General features: G+C 44.3%; 1 protein-coding gene across 1 annotated transcript in view; it reads left to right on the top strand.

The window, feature by feature from the left end:
* Window positions 1-11903: 11903 nt before the first annotated feature.
* LOC114429733 (stonustoxin subunit beta-like) overlaps window positions 11904-20922 on the top strand; it is a gene marked incomplete at both ends in the record, with an annotated part of 11716 nt that continues 2697 nt past the window's right edge. The window contains 3 exons of the mRNA XM_028398375.1: window positions 11904-12061; window positions 12174-12347; window positions 13179-13225. Coding sequence (XP_028254176.1) covers window positions 11904-12061; window positions 12174-12347; window positions 13179-13225 — 379 coding nt within the window. The remainder of the gene's footprint in view (window positions 12062-12173; window positions 12348-13178; window positions 13226-20922) is intronic.

Raw genomic sequence — 20922 nt, 5'->3', positions numbered from 1 at the left:
AGGAAGGCGAGGCGGACCCTCCTGGGTCCGGGCAGAAGACCAGCGAGGACGAGACGACGGACCCTCCTGGGTCCGGGCTGAAGACCAGCGAGGAAGGCGAGGCGGACCCTCCTGGGTCCGGGCAGAAGACCAGCGAGGACGAGACGACGGACCCTCCTGGGTCCGGGCAGAAGACCAGCGAGGAAGGCGAGGCGGACCCTCCTGGGTCCAGACAGGAAGCCAGAACCGAAGACGAGGCAGAAGACCCTCCAGGGTCCAGACAGGAAGCCAGAACCGAAGACGAGGCAGAAGACCCTCCAGGGTCCAGACTGGAAGCCAGAACCGAAGACGAGGCAGAAGACCCTCCAGGGTCCAGACTGGAAGCCAGAGCCGAAGACGAGGCAAAAGACCCTCCAGGGTCCAGACTGGAAGCCAGAGCCGAAGACGAGGCAAAAGACCCTCCAGGGTCCAGACTGGAAGCCAGAGCCGAAGACGAGGCAAAAGACCCTCCAGGGTCCAGACTGGAAGCCAGAGCAGGGGACCCTCCGGGGTCCGGACAGGAAACCAGAGCCGGGGACCCTCCGGGGTCCGGACAGGAAACCAGAGCCGAGGACCCTCCGGGGTCCGGACAGGAAACCAGAGCCGAGGACCCTCCGGGGTCCGGACAGGAAACCAGAACTGAGGGAGGACCACCGGCGTCAGGGCTGGAGACCAGAGGCGAGGGACCACCGGCGTCGGAACTGAAGACCAGAGGCGAAGGACCACCGGCGTCGGGACTGGGACTCGGGAGCGGTGGACCACCGGGGTCGGAACAGGGACTCGGGAGCGGTGGACCACCGGGGTCGGAACAGGGACTCGGGAGCGGTGGACCACCGGGGTCGGAACAGGGACTCGGGAGCGGTGGACCACCGGGGTCGGAACAGGAAGCCAGGGACGGAACCCCACCAGGCTGAGGGCTGGAACTTGGGGACGGAACCCCACCATGACTTGGACAGGAAACTGGGGTTGGGGGTTCCCCAGTGACAAAATCAGTCGCTGGGGCTGAGGGTCCCTCTGGGTCAGGGCGTGGACCCAGAACAGATGGCCCTCCAAGGTCAAGGCTGGATGCACCCCCTGCATCCAGACAGATGGCCTCCAGTGTCTCTGCCACTCCAGTCTTGGCAGGAAGTCCTCTGCGGGGGGCACTGGAGGTTTCAGGGGCAGGTGGCGATGTCTGGAGCCCGCTCTCTGGCCAAGACGGGAGGAGCGACGTCGTCTGGAGCCCGCCTCCGGGCGGAACCGGAAGTGGCGACGTCGTCGGGAGCCCGCCTCCGGGCGGAACCGGAAGTGGCGACGTCGTCGGGAGCCCGCCTCCGGGCGGAACCGGAAGTGGCGACGTCGTCGGGAGTCCGCCTCCGGGCGGCACTGGGGAGAACGGTGTCGACTGTAGACTGCCTCCGGGCGGAACCGGAAGTGGTGACGTCATCGAGAGCCCGCCTCTGGGCGGAACCGGAACTGGTGACGTCGTCAGGAGCCCGCCCTCTGGCCGAGACGGGAGGAGCGACGTCGCCTGGGACCAGCAGAAAATCCCCAGATGAGTCGTGGACTGGTTGGGGGAACCATGAGGGCAGAAAAGAGGCCACAGGAGCAGTGAGCTCATCCATCTCCTGGAAAGGCCTTAGAAAATGGAGGTGGAGCCAAGGCTCAGCATTTAGCGCTTGGCTCATCCCTGTTCTCAGTACCTCTTTCCAGTTCCACATCTCCCCCAACTGCTTTAGCAGGACAACCCTGCGGTTAACCAACCGCCACATCTCCTCGTGGTCTGTGGGAGGGGACGGCAGATTGTCCACCCGGTCTAACTCGGCCTGAACAGTTTCCCAAAGCCGGTAGACCTTCCTCCAGAGATGCACCATCTTAAATGGCGATTCCAGAGGGCTTTGGCTCGAAACAGCTGCTCCGACTGCTTCCATGTCTGCTGCGTCCTTTAATGGCCAGTTCGTAATGTCAAAGGGGGGTTGTGAGACGGAGGACACAAATGCAGACTTTGGTGAAAGCAAACTCAGAGTTTAATTCAAGCAAGGTTCGGTACACAGGAGTTCAGTCCACGAGGCAGAGGTAATCCAAAAAGGCAAAGGCAAAATGCAGTAGTCAAGTCCAATCCAAGTCACACACAAGAGAATCCAAAACTTACTCGAAAAGACATAGGGAAACTTACTCGAAAAGACGTAGGGATAATCACAAGAGCGGAAAGGCTACTTGGACGGCTGTGTCGCATGGAAGACTCACAAAACGAACTGGCAACAAGGGGCAGGAAACACACAGGCTTTATACACAGGAGGGCGGGAAGACAATTGGACACAGGTGAAGCACATTAGGGCGGAGCAGGTAATCACAGGTGGGGGAAGGGAGCACACATGAGGAGGGGGAAGTAAACAGAACTGAAACACAAGGGGAAGATCGAGTTTCAAAATAAAACAGGAAGTTACTAGTAAAACTAAAACTAATACAAACAGAAAATGAACTACAAAATAAAAGACCTGGCTGAAACCATGACAGAATTTATGATCAACATCAACTTTGACATGTCCTCACAAATGAAACCCTTACATTAAGAAATGCATGATTCCATGTTGTTATGGCTCTGATATTAAAATGTAGTATTATAATAGGAGTTAATGGACCTAAGTGGAAAACACCATTTAAAACTGCTGCAATACAAACACTAATAACTCCAACTCAATATTTTGGCTCAACTTTGACATGACAGATATAAAATAATGCCTGAGCCTTCCAACTTGTAAAATAACTTGTTTTGTGCATTTTTACATGAAATATTTGCATCATGCATTCTAACTGGCATTTAAAGCGTTAAACTCCTCCAATGATTTCATGTTTGGTAGTTCTGAGCAGTCCTGAAGTTGTTCCACATATTGATGCAGAAAAATATGAATCTGTTCAGTTTTTAGAGCAGTTTTTAGAAGCGGACATTTTTGTCCCTGATGACACAAAGGGTAGTAAATGTGTTTCCCAGTGTTCTGGTGATGGATCAGAAACATTTACGTTTGAATTCTAAAATTTGTGTTGAACTGCCCGATTGCCCTTTTTCTCCTCAACCTGTGACGTCGGCGGAACTGCGATCACTCACCTGCTCCTGCCCGGGACATTAAAAAGAAGCAAAGACACAGAGAAAGACTCAGAGAGACACTGCAGCGCTACCACGCAGCTGTGGACCTTTCTGAACCAACCCTGAAGCACAGCCGGTCAGAGCGCGCTACGATCGCTGCGTTTAACTGCGCTAAATCTTTGTGGCGCAATGACGCTCCGTAAATGTGCACTTTTACACGTTTATTTTGTGTTTAGTTATTTTGATAAGATTGATTTTAAACATGTGGTAAAAGCATAAATTATTAGTACAATACTGCTTCAAACTAAAGCTGTGGAATCCAAACATGTTCAGGGACATTAGTGGCAAACTGTCTGTTCAAATACAGTCCTTAATTTAAAGTGCACTTACCTGCATAGTGTGCTAAGCTAGCTGCTACATTTCTCACTGTTAATGTCATTTTAAAACATGTTCTGTTATGACCAACAAGGCAAAGTTTAAATGTTGCTGTGTTAGACATTTACAAAAATACATCTACAAAAATTTTGCAAAAATGCAAAATACACCCCCCTAATATGTTGATGAAGATTCTCAGTCATCCAGGTCATCATACGTAGAGAAGATTGAAGCAAGGCATCTGGACTTGTGGAGTTTTCTAGAAGACGTTTCGCTGCTCATCCAAGCAGCTTCATCAGTTCTAACTGTTTGGTGGGGAAACAGTTAATTTGTTTACGCCTTATGTAACATTGCTCTGCAACTAAACTTGCCTTACCTTCAGATACAGAGACAGTCTCATTTACCGTGGATGTCACTGTTGACACAGTTTCTGCTGAACACATATGGAAAAAAGTTTTTGTCATGGTAAAATACATTTCATTATCAGAAACACAAGTATAGTGTAAGGCAACTTACCAAAACCTCCCGTGTCATGGAGCGGCTCTGTGACTGTAGACTCTGAAGCAGCATCAACAGGTTCACGAGTTTCACACTCCGTTGTGAATTCCGTTCCACTATCATCGGACTCATTCTCGCCGTCCTTGGCTTCATCATCACTAAACACAATTTCCTCTGGGACATGGTGTGAATAAAGGTCAAATGAAGACAGTGTACACATGCACTGTGTTCAGACTAAATAATCTCTCAAGATATACATACCCTCAAGTTCAATCTCATCCAATGATTTTCCCTGCATTCTGGAAAGATGTCCTTTCTCCATTGAGAGAAGTAGTTTGAGGGTGGCCTCAAACTACTTCTCTCACAGCCTCCTCCAGGTTTTGTATTGAGAATTCCGAGCGCAGACACACCAACAAGCGACCAACTTCCCTGAGCTTCTGTCTCATGTATTCACTCTTTGTAGCATCTTGCCCATGTCTGTTGTAGAGGGACTGGGCAAACTGAACAATACACAGGTCATTTCGCACAACCGAAGCAACCTCATCTCGTCAGGAGCTTCCACACACCACCTGGAATCCGGTGACTGGATGCAGTCTGTAGAGCAGCAGCCAAACCCAGCACTCTGGTTCTTCCAGGTTCCTTTTCAGTATCTTTATTTTCTGGCTTGCAGGGGCATTTGCGGACATGTCGCCAAAACTCTTTCCGAATGTACATCCCTTGACAATGTACATCCTGCCAATGATTTAGTTTTAGGTTTTCTCTTAACTTTCAATGGTCCCGTTCCATCTTGTAAAACTGCAACGTTATGTCTAAAATTTCCCTTATTTCTCATTTTCTCTAATAGTGTTTTCCGCTCTTGTGAGTGCATAGAGCGAATAAAAAGAATTAAAAGACAAGAATCGGGACAACCTTTAGCATAGTACCCACTTTTGTTGCCAGCTGTTTATATTTTTTAATTAAATTTTAATTTAATTTAATTATTTTAATGGCTGTATGTGGAGTTATTTTTAGTAAATCTATACTGTTATACGAGCTGTACAATTACTCCTTTAAGTTGTATCAAAGTTTTGTTTCTATAGTATTATCCCATGAAAAGATACAACAGATACAACAAAAATATGAGGGGTGGGCTCACCTTTGTGAGATACTGTAAATGAGAATGCATACACCAAAGGATCAGTTTATTACATGCAACTAGATAAAAATACATGTAGTGTACCATAAAAATGCCACAATAAATCCTCCATCCTGAAGGTTCAGTGTTTCAATAGTTTTAAATGTGGAGGCTTTATTTCTTGGTGGTGTTGAACTACATACAACACCACATTTAGACTTTATTTAATATAATTAAATTGACAAAAATGATTATTGCATGTGTCAGTAGGCTATGACAGACCACGACACAACAAACAACATATCTGACAATTGGCATCCAGTTGCATCAGTTTGTATGCACAAACGTTAGAAGGATTTATTTTTGGACTGTTGTATTAGACACCTTCCCTTTCAGGTGCATCTATGTTTTAGGTAGATGTAAGGAGTGCACGTCCACCTACGGCCCTGTACTACACCACTGTACTAAATACTGCAGCTTACCTTTGCACTTATATCCAAGCCACTTCAAGGAGGATACAGGTCCCACACACTGGATGCACTTGTCCAAGGATGATACTGACATGGATGAAGGCAACCAGGCTGAGATGGATGAAGGCAGGAACCACCCACATAGGTCTGTAACCACATACAGTGGGGAAAAAAAGTATTTAGTCAGCCACCAATTGTGCAAGTTCTCCTATTTAAAAAGATGAGAGAGCCCTGTAATTTTCATCACAGGTATACCTCAACTATGAGAGACAAAATGAGAAACAAAAATCCAGAAAATCACATTGTAGGATTTTTAAAGAATTTATTTGCAAATTATGGTGGAAAATAAGTATTTGGTCAATAACAAAATGTCATCTCAATACTTTGTTATATACCCTTTGTTGGCAATGACAGAGGTCAAACGTTTTCTGTAAGTCCTCACAAGGTTTTCACACACTTTTGCTGGTATTTTGGCCCATTCCTCCATGCAGATCTCCTCTAGAGCAGTAATGTTTTGGGGCTGACGCTGGGTAACACGGACTTTCAACTCCCTCCAAAGATTTTCTATGGGGTTGAGCTCTGGAGACTGGCTAGGCCACTCCAGGACCTTGAAATGCTTCTTACGAAGCCACTCCTTTGTTGCCCGGGCGGTGTGTTTGGGATCATTGTCATGTTGAAAGACCCAGCCACGTTTCATCTTCAATGCCCTTGCTGATGGAAGGAGGTTTTCACTCAAAATCTCACGATACATGGCCCCATTCATTCTTTCATTTACACGGATCAGTCGTCCAGGTCCCTTTGCAGAAAAACAGCCCCAAAGCATGATGTTTCCACCCCCATGCTTCACAGTAGGTATGGTGTTCTTCGGATGCAACTCAGCATTCTTTCTCCTCCAAACACGACAAGTTGAGTTTTTACCAAAAAGTTCTATTTTGGTTTCATCTGACCATATGACATTCTCCCAATCCTCTTCTGGATCATCCAAATGCTCTCTAGCAAACTTCAAACGGGCCTGGATATGTACTGGTTTAAGCAGGGGGACACGTCTGGCACTGCAGGATTTGAGTCCCTGGCGGCGCAGTGTTACTGATGGTAGCTTTTGTTACTTTGGTCCCAGCTCTCCGGAGGTCATTCACTAGGTCCCCCCGTGTGGTTCTGGGATCTTTGCTCACAGTTCTGGTGATCATTTTGACCCCACGGGGTGAGATCTTGCGTGGAGCCCCAGATCGAGGGAGATTATCAGTGGTCTTGTATGTCTTCCATTTTCTAATAATTGCTCCCACAGTTGATTTCTTCACACCAAGTTGCTTACCTATTGCAGATTCAGTCTTCCCAGCCTGGTGCAGGTCTACAATTTTGTTTCTGGTGTCCTTTGACAGCTCTTTGGTCTTGGCCATAGTGGAGTTTGGAGTGTGACTGTTTGAGGTTGTGGACAGGTGTCTTTTATACTGATAACGACTCCAAACAGATGCCATTAATACAGGTAACGAGTGGAGGACAGAGGAGCCTCTTAAAGAAAAAGTTACAGGTCTGTGAGAGCCAGAAATCTTGCTTGTTTGTAGGTGACCAAATACTTCTTTTACTGAGGAATTTACCAATTAATTCATTAAAAATCCTACAACGTGATTTTCTACATTTTCTTTTCTTATTTTGTCTCTCATAGTTCAGGTATACATATGATGAAAATTACAGGCCTCTCTCATCTTTTTAAGTGGGAGAACTTGCACAATTGGTGGCTGACTAAATACTTTTTTCCCCACTGTAGATACAAAGACTGCAAAAACTGCAGCACAACATCATGGTATGCAAACATGCAGACACATACCATTACACAAACAGTTCAATCAGGATGTCACACAACTGAATAACTCTTTAAAGTCTCTGCATGAAAGAGAAGAATTTATCTTTCAGCAATATCAGCTGGAAGAACCTACAACAGAGGAATAAAGTGAAATACACTGTCAAAATGAGACGATGAGAATGATCAGAACTATTGTTACATGTCAAACAGTCAGATCAAATGAGATCACTGCTACTACTTAAAGTGTCCCTTTCATAATGTTCTGATATTTCTGTCATCACAGACTTTCTGACTGTGAACTCTCAGAGACTCACTGGGAAGTTGTGGCCTCAGCTCTGAAGTCCGACCCCTCCCATCTGACAGAGCTCGACATGAGCCAGAACAGGCTGGAGGATTCAGGACTGAAGCAGCTATGTGCTGGACTGGACAGTCCTCACTGCATACTGCAGGTTCTTAGGTCAGTTAATGTTATTATTAGGCTGAGGTCCAGTTTTTAAATCATCTGTCAGGACTGACAGACAGAAAAGGACCACAGACATGTGTATCTTCAGTCACTGTTGCTCTGATGACAAATCAGATCTACTCATATGTTCAAATGTTGCTCAGTAATTCAGTGAATAATTATTATTTTCTTCCCTCCCAGTAACAGTAATCTGTATGTTTTAATGTTATCCCATATTATTAGATGATCAGTGGTATCAATGGCTCTATCAATGTCTTGTATTGTTTTATTAGGTTGTGTGGCTGTGGTTTGTCAGAGATCAGCTCTCTGGGATCAGCTCTGAAGGCTAACCCCTCCCAGCTGAGATATCTGGACCTCAGTGGGAACCACCTGCAGGATGTGGAGCAGCTACGTGGTTTTCTGGAGAGTTGTGGACTGCAGACTCTGAGGTCAGTCTCAATAGTTTTATGTGTTGTGATGTAAAGTTTGTGGTGGGGTGAGCTCTGAAGTCCCAAGACTGCAGATCCTCGGGTCAGGGTAAATCTGGGTGTTGATCCAGTCTTCACATTTCATTGGTTGATCGGTTGGATTTTGCTGCTTATGTTTTGAACTTATGATGCATTACTAACCCACCCAACCCCAGATGTTGAATGTCTGTAGGGGTTTAGTTCTTGCTTTTTGAGTTTCTGATTTTGTAACTCTACTCTTGTCAAGTTGTCTGATCAATGAGGGAGGTTTGGGTTTACTGAAGCTCTTTGAGATGCAGCATGGTTTTGTTTTCAGTTGTATATCAGCATGAGTTGTAGATATAACTAGTACAAATGAGTTCCAAAATAAAATTGTTGGAACTTTCTGGTGTAAAATATTTCCGACAAACATGTGTGAACATAGAAAACACTTCAACAACATGTAGCGCTCCCCTCTGTAGTCATATTGATGATGTTATGTACGATCACAGACGGAGCTCCAGAAGCAGGTACATTTACTCACTTTAATAGAGAAAACAAAAAACTACCACTGAGGCGAAAACTGAGCTGAGTCCAAAATATAACCAAAAACAACCACAAGGGCGAACTACGAGGTAACTTGAAGGAGGAACGAAAAACAACCACGAGGGCGAAGCACAACTCAGGTCCAGGGCGAGAAACAACCGGGTGGCGCGGCTGGAGGCCTAGGCAAAAAACAAGGTAAGTCACTGGTCACTTAGAACGGACAGAAAGGTGGCTGGTTGCTTAGTACGAAAATAGCAGTGAAGAACTGGCGCCGAGGAGAAGGGAGGCGGCGCTTAAGTAGCCGGCGGAATGACGGGAAACGGAACCCAGGTGAGAAGAAGCCACGACTCCACCCAGCTGGACCATCGCGCCTGGAAAGAACAAAAACAAGGAAACGAGCAAGAAATGAAAAACACAGGAAGTGCCAGAGGAGCAACTCTCACCACATTACAGATGAGGGCAGGCTTTTAGGTTCTTTTAAAGTATTTATCCAATGTTTCTTAACCCTGATTAACTCAGTTTTAATTATTATCTTGGATGTCCCTTTAATACACACAAGTGCAGTGTTTAACCCATCAATCAAATGGCCATCTTTAAATTATATTTTTAATGAAGATCTTAACTACGTCTGCATATGTCTCTGCAATTGAATCCCTGCCCTTTCTCAGGTGAGTAATAAGTAACACAACACAAGGTTTTAGAAAAATAATTCTCTGTTATTTAAGAAAAGGTTAATGCTGGTGAACTAAGAACATGAAAATAAAATTAGAATATTGTTTTGGAGCCTTAAACATCAAATGTCACTTTTTTAAAGAAAAACACTCCAGCTGTTTGGAGGCAAAAACACAATATAACCTTTTTTCTTAACCCTCTAATGAATTCAGAAACTCAGTTTACCAACCTCAAGGTCACTTAAACAAAAGTTGTGGCCCCCACACCTTAATACACTCTATAAAGCAGCAACTTAAATGATTACAGACTGACATATACCGCAGCAGGCCTGATGCGGTGCTTGTGTTCGTGGACGCCCAAAACTGCTGGCTGCTTTACTCTCTGAGCAAAATAAAACAAGCACCTGAGGTGTTCCAGTCCCGTCCTCCAACAGTCACAGGAGCAGGCTCAGCATCAGCATCTCACCACAGACTCCGTCTACTGTCTCTATCCTCTCTTCTTGCCGGAAGAAACTCCCAAGTCCTAGTGGCTCCAACCTCCGTCCGTGTCTCTTCTCTGTCCTCACGTGGAAAACAGCAGATGAGCTCCTCAAACAGTCGACTGAGTGAGTCCAACTAGAGCTAGAAAAAGTCCCTTCACTTGTCATCAACTGACTTGAATCTATTCTTCCAGGTGGCTAACAGCTAGCTTTAGCATTAGCACCAAACATGAACCGTCTGAACTTCGTGCTGAAAGTCTTCCCGCCTCTCAGTATGCTGCTAGACTTCTTCTCACAGGTTGTCCTGTCAACAACCTTAAGACACAAGTTACACACCGTTTTGTGCACTGCTAACTTAGAAATGAAGACAGAAAATCTCTGTGTTACACATGTTTCTCCGACACACCTCTCCTAGTCTGTGTCACACTGTGCTCACGGTCCTGTCACTTGTTATTAACCCCATCTATGCTGGTGGGACATCTTTCAGCAACATTCTTTAACATAACACAACAAACATGTAACACTTTTTTACCCTTTGAAATCACATTTTAAATGCTTACACATTTAAACTTGAACTGAAATGATCAACACTCATTAAAACATGTGGGGATTTTAAACTGGGTTACAAACAAAACACATTTAGGAATGAAACCTTCTAGATGTAGGCTTCACTCAAGAGATTAAATGATGATGGATTGTGCAAGTACATCTATAACATTAAACTGCAACTCATTAAACAAGAGGAAAATATGAATTGACACACTATGAACACAAAGTTAACTAGAAAGCATTTCCTGCAGAAAATGTGAGTTTGGTTGCTGCAGCTGAAGCATTGCTCTGAATGATGTGAAGGATTGCTCTGAATTGCTGGAGAATCTGCAGTCTGAATTTAAGTTGCTGAAACACTTTGAATAGATGAAGCTGTTTTATTGTGAAAAGTAGAAAACCTTTGAACATTAGGAAGTTATGAAACAGAAACTGCTGAAGATGAACAATATGAAGTCACTGACCTTAAAGAATAGCCTGGAAATACACCATAAAGGTCTGAGGCTGGAATCATATCTAAAGCTAATAAGGACAGGCTGTATGGTTTTAATGTGGAAAAGTATCAGAGTTACCTCCCCCAGAACATTTTGGATGAAGTAGAAGCCATTTCCTGCATTCTGGTGGATTTCAACAGCTATTATACTGACAGAAGTAAAGGGTTAACTCAACAACTATTACTGAGAGATTCAATAACTCCTTATTTATTTTAAGCCATGATGACAAATATAAAACCAACTGAAAATGAAACAGTTCTGTCAGCCTCATGGTGGCACTACACTAACAGGTTATTAGAACAAAATGTTTACATCTGTTACTGTCTACCTCTGTGCCACCATGACTTTAACCACAAAAACCACATTTCTGTTTCACTGTATTCCCAATGAGGCCATCAGCTGCACTGTCAGGTTTTAGAGACTTCACAGAACAGATCAGATTAAACAGATTAGAAACAGATTACCCAAAGCCTCCAAAAAAAGCTGCACAACAGGTAACTTAGTTCACATGAATCTGTGCTGATGTGTCTGCTTGTGTTGATCAGCACCCAATCAGTTCACATGAAGTGACTGAAACACAGAGGGAGGATCAATATAGAAGGAAACCCGCTCCCTGTCTCTCACTCCTGGCCTGCCCTATATGCCATAACGTCTGCTGCACCGTGTGCTTGCAGCTGAATCTCAGACCTCACCTGGCAACAATACATTTTTTTCTGATTGGCTGATTCCTGTTCTCTGCCATAGAAATGACAGATGATTAATAATAAAAAATGTACAAACATAATTCACAAATTATAACCACTGACATTACTAAGCTTAGACAATAGTGTCCTTTCATGTTGTAGAATTGTTTTTTTCATTGCACTGCTCTACTTCTTACAATTATTCAGTATTGTTAAATGTACACATTTCATTTCTTTCAGGCTGAGCAGCTGTAACCTCTCAGAGAGAAGCTGTGAAGCTCTGTCCTCAGTCCTCAGCTCCCAGTCCTCTAGTCTGAGAGAGCTGGATCTGGATAATAACGACCTGCAGGATTCAGGAGTGAAGCAGCTGTCTCACGGATTAGGGGGTCCAGACTGCAGACTGGAGACTCTCAGGTCAGGATCCAGCTTGTTGATCATCAGTTAAATTCTGCTTCATGTTCATGTTGAAGATCTGTTGGATTTTCCTTCTTTCTTCTTGAGTTCATGACATGTTTTGTACCTCCAGTCTGTCAGGTTGTCTGATCACACAGGAGGGCTGTGCTTCTCTGGCCTCGGCTCTGACCTCCAACCCCTCCTATCTGAGAGAGATGGACCTGAGCTACAATCATCCAGGAGACTCAGGAGTGAAGCTGCTGTCTGCTTTACTCAACAGTCCAGATTGTAGTCTGAAGACTCTCAGGTACACAGAGACCACAGAGCATGAGTCCTCCTCAGTCTGTCAGTTTAGCTCATATATCCACAGCTGTTGATGGATGGACTGAAACTGCAGAGAAGAAATAATCACTGATCCCTGATGTTCATCTTCCTCCATCATTAAGTGTCCATCATGTTAACTTCACTTTTCTTTATACACGTTCTTCATGTCAAAATACATACAGACTGATTTTCAGTCACACTTAGTGCAGATCAAATACAAAATGATGCCCTACTTATTAATGTCCTCAGCTGTAAGAACCACTGAATTATTTCCACAAACAAATGTTCCTGAAACAATCCATATGTGAAGCTTCAGAGGAGACAACAACACAATGGTAGAAGGAGGAGTTCCTTCAGTCAGAGACAGAGAGCAGGGAGACACTACAATATTATCACTGTAAAAACTACACACAGACATGAGTGAATGTATTTATTTGAAGTGTGTCAGAAACTCTTCCATCCATGACACATGTGAACCAGGCTTGTGTTTGCATATAGAGTGAAAGGAACAAACAGTCAGAGACAGTGTGGCTTGTTTGCTGCTTTGGATAAATGCACAATGCTGAGATCAAACCTACACTGTTGCTGCATGAAGAGGATTTTACAGTAAAGCACTGACAGAGAGCAATATTTCACAGAATGGAGGACATGAATAAACACAGAGCAGATCAGGAGAGACTCTTCTGGAGTCGACACAGATGAGTTTCAGTCTGTTTGTGTGTCTCTGACAAACTGAGGAACTCTGCTTCATGTTGATCAGCAGTTTGGACTCATGTTGGTTAGAAAATCATTCTGACTGTGTTTCTTCCTGCAGGGTGGAGCATGGTGGAGAGCAGAGGTTAAAACCTGGGCTGAGGAGGTGTAAGTTTGACTCAGTCTTTCCTCATGTTATTGTGCATGAGTCAGTGTTCTATCAGTCCATCAGAGCTGTTGTAGCGCAGCCTCGGCGGTTGGATTTCTTTGGTGTTTACTGGAGTTTATTACTCCCCAGCAGGAGTTTTAGGTTCCAGCTTTGTCATTGGTTTTCCTTTTTTCTCTTGTTAGGGAGCTTTAGTGTGTTGTAGTGTCTCTGTGTTTGTTTGGGCACTGCTCAGCTCTGAGTTCATGAACTGCAGCCTAACACTGAAACCAGCCTGTGTAGCTGCCGATCTGAGAGTGGGGACGAGTGGGGAGGTGCAGACATGCTGTGTGTGGGTTTCCCCTCAGCCTGGGACATAACAGAGACAACCAAAGCAGACAAAAGACAAAATCCAATAAGAGACCACAAAGGGTTGAAAAGGTCCAAACACAGGAAGAAACAGCTCCACAGTCCAAAAAGCAGGCAGGACTCAGACACAAAGAATCTCATCCAAAGGGTCAGACTGGACTGTGTTGGGTGAAAGAATTTATTCTGCATGGTGTTAACATGCAGTGTGTTCAGATATATAAGTATTCATGTTTATATGTGTTTATCGCTTAATAATGTGATTTTCATAAGTGTTTATGTGTTAGGAAATTTTATAGAAAATCAAAGTAATTTGAGGATACTGAATGTATTAATAAGTAATTTCATAGTATGTCATATAACGTTGTTTTCTGCAGTTCAGGCTGTGGCAGATGAGATCAGTTGTTTTTCTGCTCTCTGGAGAGAGCTCCGGTTGGTACGAGATGGTCATAAATTCAGACTAAGGACAGCAGCACCTTTGACCTGATAAAAGCCAGATTCTAAAGGAATGTGTTTTTCTCCTGAGTACCCAGTTTTATGGTCACCCCCAGATCGGACTCACAACCTATGAGATTTAAGGAATTGGAGTTTTACCTTATTTGGCAGTAAACACTAATGGTCTAGTTGCTGTATGAACCAGGGTCTGCAGGGGGGCGGTAGATGCCCCTGTGGGCCGGCAGGCAGGAACGCCCATGGGGTATATCAATGTGTGAATTCCATGTCCAGTTGTTGTTGCGTTGTTCGTTGTTGCTGTGTGGTTGTTTGTTCTTGTTGGTTGTCCTGTTCTTGTGTTGTTCTTGTTTGGTTCTTTGTGTGCAACAACCCAGAGCTCTGCGACTCAGAATTTGCCTCATTGTTTAATAAATTATAATTTTGAGACCAGAATTTATCCGCTCCTTCCTTACAAACTAATTCAGGGGGTGATCAGAAGGAAAACAAGGGGATTTTCACCCCGACAATTTGGCGCCCAACGTGGGGCTCGAAGGAGTGTGGGTCAAATGACATCTTGCCTGACGGAGTGACTACTGGCTGGCCAATAATAACAAGGTAAGCAGATACCTGTTTAATCAAAATTCTGCACATTGGACAATCTAAATTAAGTAGTCACTGGGATGGGTACGGTGTTTTAGAGTTCAAATTGTAAGAGGCAGATTGTAAGTCTTAATAAGTGAAGTAAAATGAGATGAAGTAAAAGAAAATGAGATGAAGTAAAAGAAAATGAGATGAAGTAAAAGAGAAAATGAGATGAAGTAAAAGAGAAAAAGGAAAAGTGACACTGAGAGAGATATTAACCAATTAAAAATAAAAAGAATAAAAAAAGGGTTAATACAATAACGTGAATGAGCGTTATGTCATTGGGAGTAGCATCCCCCGCTATATTTGGACGCAAATATAGATAAAGCTCGGTTGAAAGCCCGTGGGATTTGATGACCCCTGAAACGACAGTGATGACCGCCTAAAGCTTAAAAAATAAAAAAAAAGGGTCACACAGAGGAAAAGTGTCACAGTGATCACAAAATAATAAAGACAAAAAAAAAGGATCACGAGAAAAGAGAAAAGAGAAGAAAATATATAGCCTATTGTTTAAGTTGTGTTTTATGTATTGAAAATTGTGTTAAACTGTTTTGACCTCGCGCCGTCGAGGAAAGGTGTCTACTCCGCGCCGTCGGAGAACTGAGTGTGTGTGTGTAGGCCTATGTGTGTGTGTTGCAGGTTGAATGAGTGTCTGTGTGTGTATATGAGAGTGTGTCTCTGCGCCGTCAGAGTCAGATTGAGGAATAGAAGAAGGCACATATAGGAAGGTATATTTTTAACATACAGCAGGTACGCAAGAAGGATTTGGTGAGTGGTAATCATGTCTACGTGGAGGACAATAGACGAGCAGATGAGTAAGATGTTGAGCCGTTGTCGCGGACAGGCAGGTCCGGACAACAAGAAGAGAGCAGCTGCTGACATGCAGGCTGCGGTGTGTGCAGCTTTGATAGAGCAAGGAGTGAAAGGAGATGATAGGAAGCCGCTGAAGAGCGTAATTGCAACAGCGGAGAATAACATTAAATTAAAGCGAGATAAAAATGAGGAGAAGCGTAGGACAGTGAGTGTGTTGGAGAAAATTAAGTGGAAGAAGGCAGCAAAGGCAGATGAGGAGAAACGTAAGATTCTATACCAGGCATATTTGTGTTGTCTTGATGAGGACTGTAAGGAGTTGGACACTACAACTGACACCAAGCAGGAAGTAGAGAGCGAGGGAACTCAGGGGGCGGAGATACCGCCTCCCTATTCGCCCGCTTCTATGGTAGCCGCTGCCCCACCTCAACCCCCACCTCAGGCCCCATCTCTGGGGATGTACCCCATCATGACTGTCCCTGATGGGAGGGGGCGAGTAACAGACAGACAGACAGGAGTGAACTCTAGTCAACCTGGTGCCCAGCAGCACTGGTACAGATCAGCAACAGAGGAGGGGGGCTTCCCCTGTTGCTTCAGCAGGCCCAGAAAAATGACCCTGATTTACCAGGAAGTGATTCTATTGCTTGGGAGAGACATGTTGTACACCATATGAATCTACACACAGACACAGAGACCATGGAGATGAAAGGGCTGCAGACACAATTATTAAAGCTGCAGTTAGCTCAAGCTAGAAAGGAAGCAGCATATCAGAGGAAAATGAAGAAATACACCCCTGCATCACAGAGGGTGGTTCAGCCTCAGCCTGCTCCCCCACCTCAGCCACAGTCCCCAGTTGTGGGAAATCTTGATATGTATTTAACCCCATCTTGGGTCACCCGTCCCCACTATCAAGGTGGGTGGGGTCAATATCATAGAGGAGGTAACTGGAGGGGAAAAGAGGGTGGCCGTAGGGGAGGGGGGCATGGAAAGGGTGGATACAGCGGTTTGAGTGGAGGTGACTGCTTCTATTGTGGAAAACCTGGCCACTGGGAAAGAGACTGTCACTACAAGCAGCCCCGTCAGTGACCACAAGGGGCTCCCTGGTATCCTCCCCAGGGAAATGGCTGTCAAAGATCACACCGGCATCTCACATCATTTCATCGGTTGGCTTCTTTTGGGAAACCTTTGCCATTCACAGAACTTGTGAAACTGTGTTATCAGCACCACAGACATTGTTTCATTTGCTCCAGCTCATCACCAGTGAATTTGATGGGCAGAGACTTGTTGATCAAAACTGGAACCTCCCTTATGTGCTCCCCAGATGGATTAATAGTGACTTTTCTTACTGGACAGTGGCTGATGAGAACCACTATGATACAGATGTCTTGTGAAGATATCTGCTGGATTCGTTTTTACCTGAGTCTCCTTAAGGGGGCGGTCTCCTCAGTCTATTCCAGCTGTGGAAACCCTGGATAATGTCTTTCTGACCCTATAGGCTGTCCACTGATCCCTGTAGGTTATTCTCTTCTATGACAGGTGTGAGGATCTCTTCTATCAGGAGAGGTTCTACCTCCTAATGAGAGGGACTACATTGGTCCATCACAGCAGATAAATTGTTTGTGACTGAGGAGGGAGTAGCTGCTGACGTATAGTTAACACCAGAACAGTTTTAAATGGCTCAAAATCGCACATAATAGTGTGCCACTTGTTTGCTTAGTCATTGTATCACACATAATATTACAGAATTAGGCTCCATGGTTAGGAAATGTAAAGCTATTTCTAATAAATAGGCACAGAGGATAGGTGTTTAGAATTCTTCATCCTTTAAAGCTTATTAGGTTGCCATTCATACAGTAGAGGCATAATAAGGCTCAGGAGATGTTAGCCACACTACCACATAACATCTGGTCTTCATCATTTACTGATGTAGGTTTTGTGCCTCCTGTACTCTTGTCTCTTTCATTGTCTCAACTTCTATAACGATCTGGTTCTCCTAGATCACTTAGTCCCATTTTATCTTGATGTTTCTGAAACAGGTGGAGTTGTGAATGGTGTTCTGTTTCAGAAAAAAGAGGGTGAGACAAGTATTAATGTATTTGAGTTTTAAACCGGATGATAAACTGTTTGATTAACTATTACATTCCACAGCATGGATTCCCAGAATGGATCTCATTTTAAGAGTTTAGACTTGGAAAAGGTGGAGCAGACTTTAGGCCTAAAACATAGGTATGGTGCAGTATATCAATCATAGTTACAGGGAAAAGTGGAAAGGATGAAACTACAACCTAAAACAAAAATTGGCTAAAATCTGTGCACAGACCAAATTTATATGGGTTCAAGTATTATCTATTGTATTGATGTTCTGTTAATAACGCCATATAATGTACACCCTATGAGCTTCTTACAGGTCGACAGTTTCCTGGACCAGCTGGCCGGCTGAGACTGAAGAAGTATGCAGTATGGTATTAATATAAACCATAATATAATGAATTTAAAGCTTTGGTGTTAGTATTTGTATTACAGGAGAAAGGAGAGATGGAGAGTCCAGAAGGAGCCACACACAGCTGAGTGGGTCCTCCTGAAGGTGATAAAGAGAAAGTGGTCGGAGCCACGGTGGACGGGACCATATCAGGTGGTAGAGAGGACATCCCATGCTGTGCGGCTGAAAGGGAAAGGAGACACCTGGTATCACTGGAGCCAGGATGGACGCTGGCCGACATTAGAAGGAGCAGGAGGAGGATAAAATAAAAGGGGCAGAATAATCCCCTGAAACCAGGAGTGTGACCAGTAGGTAGTCTACCCTACTTGGTTGAAGAGGATGAGACGGTGAATACACATACATGAGCAATCATCAGGATCAGCGTGGGACTAAGAGTGATAGGCGAAGTTAAGCGCATCACTCCAACTAAGGGTGATAGGCGAAGTTAAGCGCATCACCCCACCAGGAAACGAACCACAGTCATCAGTAAGGTCAGCTGTCGAGAGGAAGGTCTAAAGTTTCAGGAGCAGAGGTTCTAGTTCCTGTGTCAAGAAGACTCCGGCTGACAAGATGGGACTGTGGGGTAACTGGAGGGTGTTGGGAGCTTGTGTTTTCATGTCTGTAGTTAGTGTATCTTTGACTTTTTCTGTGTAACATAATTTCGTGTGTACTTATTTTGTCAGTTTTCCAGGATCCAATGGTAAGTCAAATCCAGGGCCCAGCACACGCAGGGTGAGGAGAGCACCAGGGACAGGAGGAGATGCATGTGTGAGAAACGGGGGAGGTATAGAGTTAGACTACTATAAGGGTTCAGAGTTCTCTTTTATCTTTGATTTGTGCGCAGTAATCAACTGCGGGGGACATAATGTGTCGTGGAGACAGTATGGAGAAGTTTGTGGATTGGGGTGGCAGCACACAAATTGGGCACCTAAAAAAGCTAAAACCACCTCAGGTGGGCGGATCTTGTTAAGTTGGTATTTCCATATACAAAGAGATTGGAGCTGCACGCAGAATCCCATTATGTTATCAATTACTGGCCTGGACCACAACCCTTATGTTAAATCTTCCGGAGTGCCTGGCCAATGTTGGGACTCCTAACCCGACATTGTAGTCCATAAGCTCACCCCGTTCGATGTATTAGCGTTATCTACTGGTTATGAGGATGATAATATTTGGTTCAGATGGATGGTAAAACAGGTGAGGGAGCAAAATATGTCAGGTTGTGTTGCCTGTGCATCAGCGAGGCCCCACCTGTGCACTGAACCTGCCCCATTATATCCAGACGATGCATGGGGATTTGATTTCAGATGACTTTGGATATGTTATTGGCAGAGAAAGGAGGTGTATGTGCTATGTTTGATGAAATGTGTTGTACGTTCATTCCCAATAACACTGCTCCCGACGGTAAGGTCACTAAAGCTTTAGAAGGTTTAAGAACTCTTTCCAGTACGTTGCATGAGCACTCAGGGATAGATAACCCCCTGGACGACTGGCTGATTAGGGTGCTGGGACCCTGGAAGGCGGTAGTATGGTATGTCACTAATCACTTCTTTTGCAGCATTTTTGGGTATTTTGACTACATGTGGTTGTTGTTGTTATATTCCCTGTGTGCACTGTTTAGGTTACAGGTTAATTGTGTCAGCAATTGAAAAGAAGGATTCAGGTTTTCATTCTCCTTCATATCAGATGCCTCTGCTGGCAGCAGAGGTGCCCGTGCCAGGTGACGACGAGGAAGATTTGTTGTGAGCTCTTATAAGAGCTCAAAAGAGGGAATTGTTGGGTGAAAGAATTTATTCTGCATGGTGTTAACATGCAGTGTGTTCAGATATATAAGTATTCATGTTTATATGTGTTTATCGCTTAATAATGTGATTTTCATAAGTGTTTATGTGTTAGGAAATTTTATAGAAAATCAAAGTAATTTGAGGATACTGAATGTATTAATAAGTAATTTCATAGTATGTCATATAACGTTGTTTTCTGCAGTTCAGGCTGTGGCAGATGAGATCAGTTGTTTTTCTGCTCTCTGGAGAGAGCTCCGGTTGGTACGAGATGGTCATAAATTCAGACTAAGGACAGCAGCACCTTTGACCTGATAAAAGCCAGATTCTAAAGGAATGTGTTTTTCTCCTGAGTACCCAGTTTTATGGTCACCCCCAGATCGGACTCACAACCTATGAGATTTAAGGAATTGGAGTTTTACCTTATTTGGCAGTAAACACTAATGGTCTAGTTGCTGTATGAACCAGGGTCTGCAGGGGGGCGGTAGATGCCCCTGTGGGCCGGCAGGCAGGAACGCCCATGGGGTATATCAATGTGTGAATTCCATGTCCAGTTGTTGTTGCGTTGTTCGTTGTTGCTGTGTGGTTGTTTGTTCTTGTTGGTTGTCCTGTTCTTGTGTTGTTCTTGTTTGGTTCTTTGTGTGCAACAACCCAGAGCTCTGCGACTCAGAATTTGCCTCATTGTTTAATAAATTATAATTTTGAGACCAGAATTTATCCGCTCCTTCCTTACAAACTAATTCAGGGGGTGATCAGAAGGAAAACAAGGGGATTTTCACCCCGACAACTGATGGACTGAAGAGTGAAGACACTGAGACACTGAGCTGTGAGCAGCATTATTAGGGTTAGGGTTAGGGCGAGAAACGCCACTGTTTAAGAAAACGAGTTACCACCAAAATAAGTTTCACACGGGGTCTCTGTTTAAAGCTTTTAATCAATTTTAACAAAACACTGTCAGGGCTTGTCAGAGGAGCGGACACAGGTGCAGAACGCAGATCGGTTTAAAGTTCAAGAGTCTTTTATTTAAGGCCAGGAGGGCAAAACAATGCAAAAACCAAAAATCTCTCTCAGTGTGGTCAAAGAGAAGAGTCCAACATAACTAACTAAAAATAACACTTGCGTGGCAAAACTAGATTAAGAAAACCCGGCACATGGCGAAAAAGGCGAGAACAAAAAACAAAGCATCAACAATACGATACACAGGTGACAC

The sequence above is a fragment of the Parambassis ranga genome, unplaced genomic scaffold, assembly GCF_900634625.1.
Source record: "Parambassis ranga unplaced genomic scaffold, fParRan2.1 scaffold_21_arrow_ctg1, whole genome shotgun sequence".
Taxonomy (NCBI): domain Eukaryota; kingdom Metazoa; phylum Chordata; class Actinopteri; family Ambassidae; genus Parambassis; species Parambassis ranga.
Note: the sequence above shows the minus strand (reverse complement) of the source record. Positions and strands in the feature narration are given on the sequence as shown.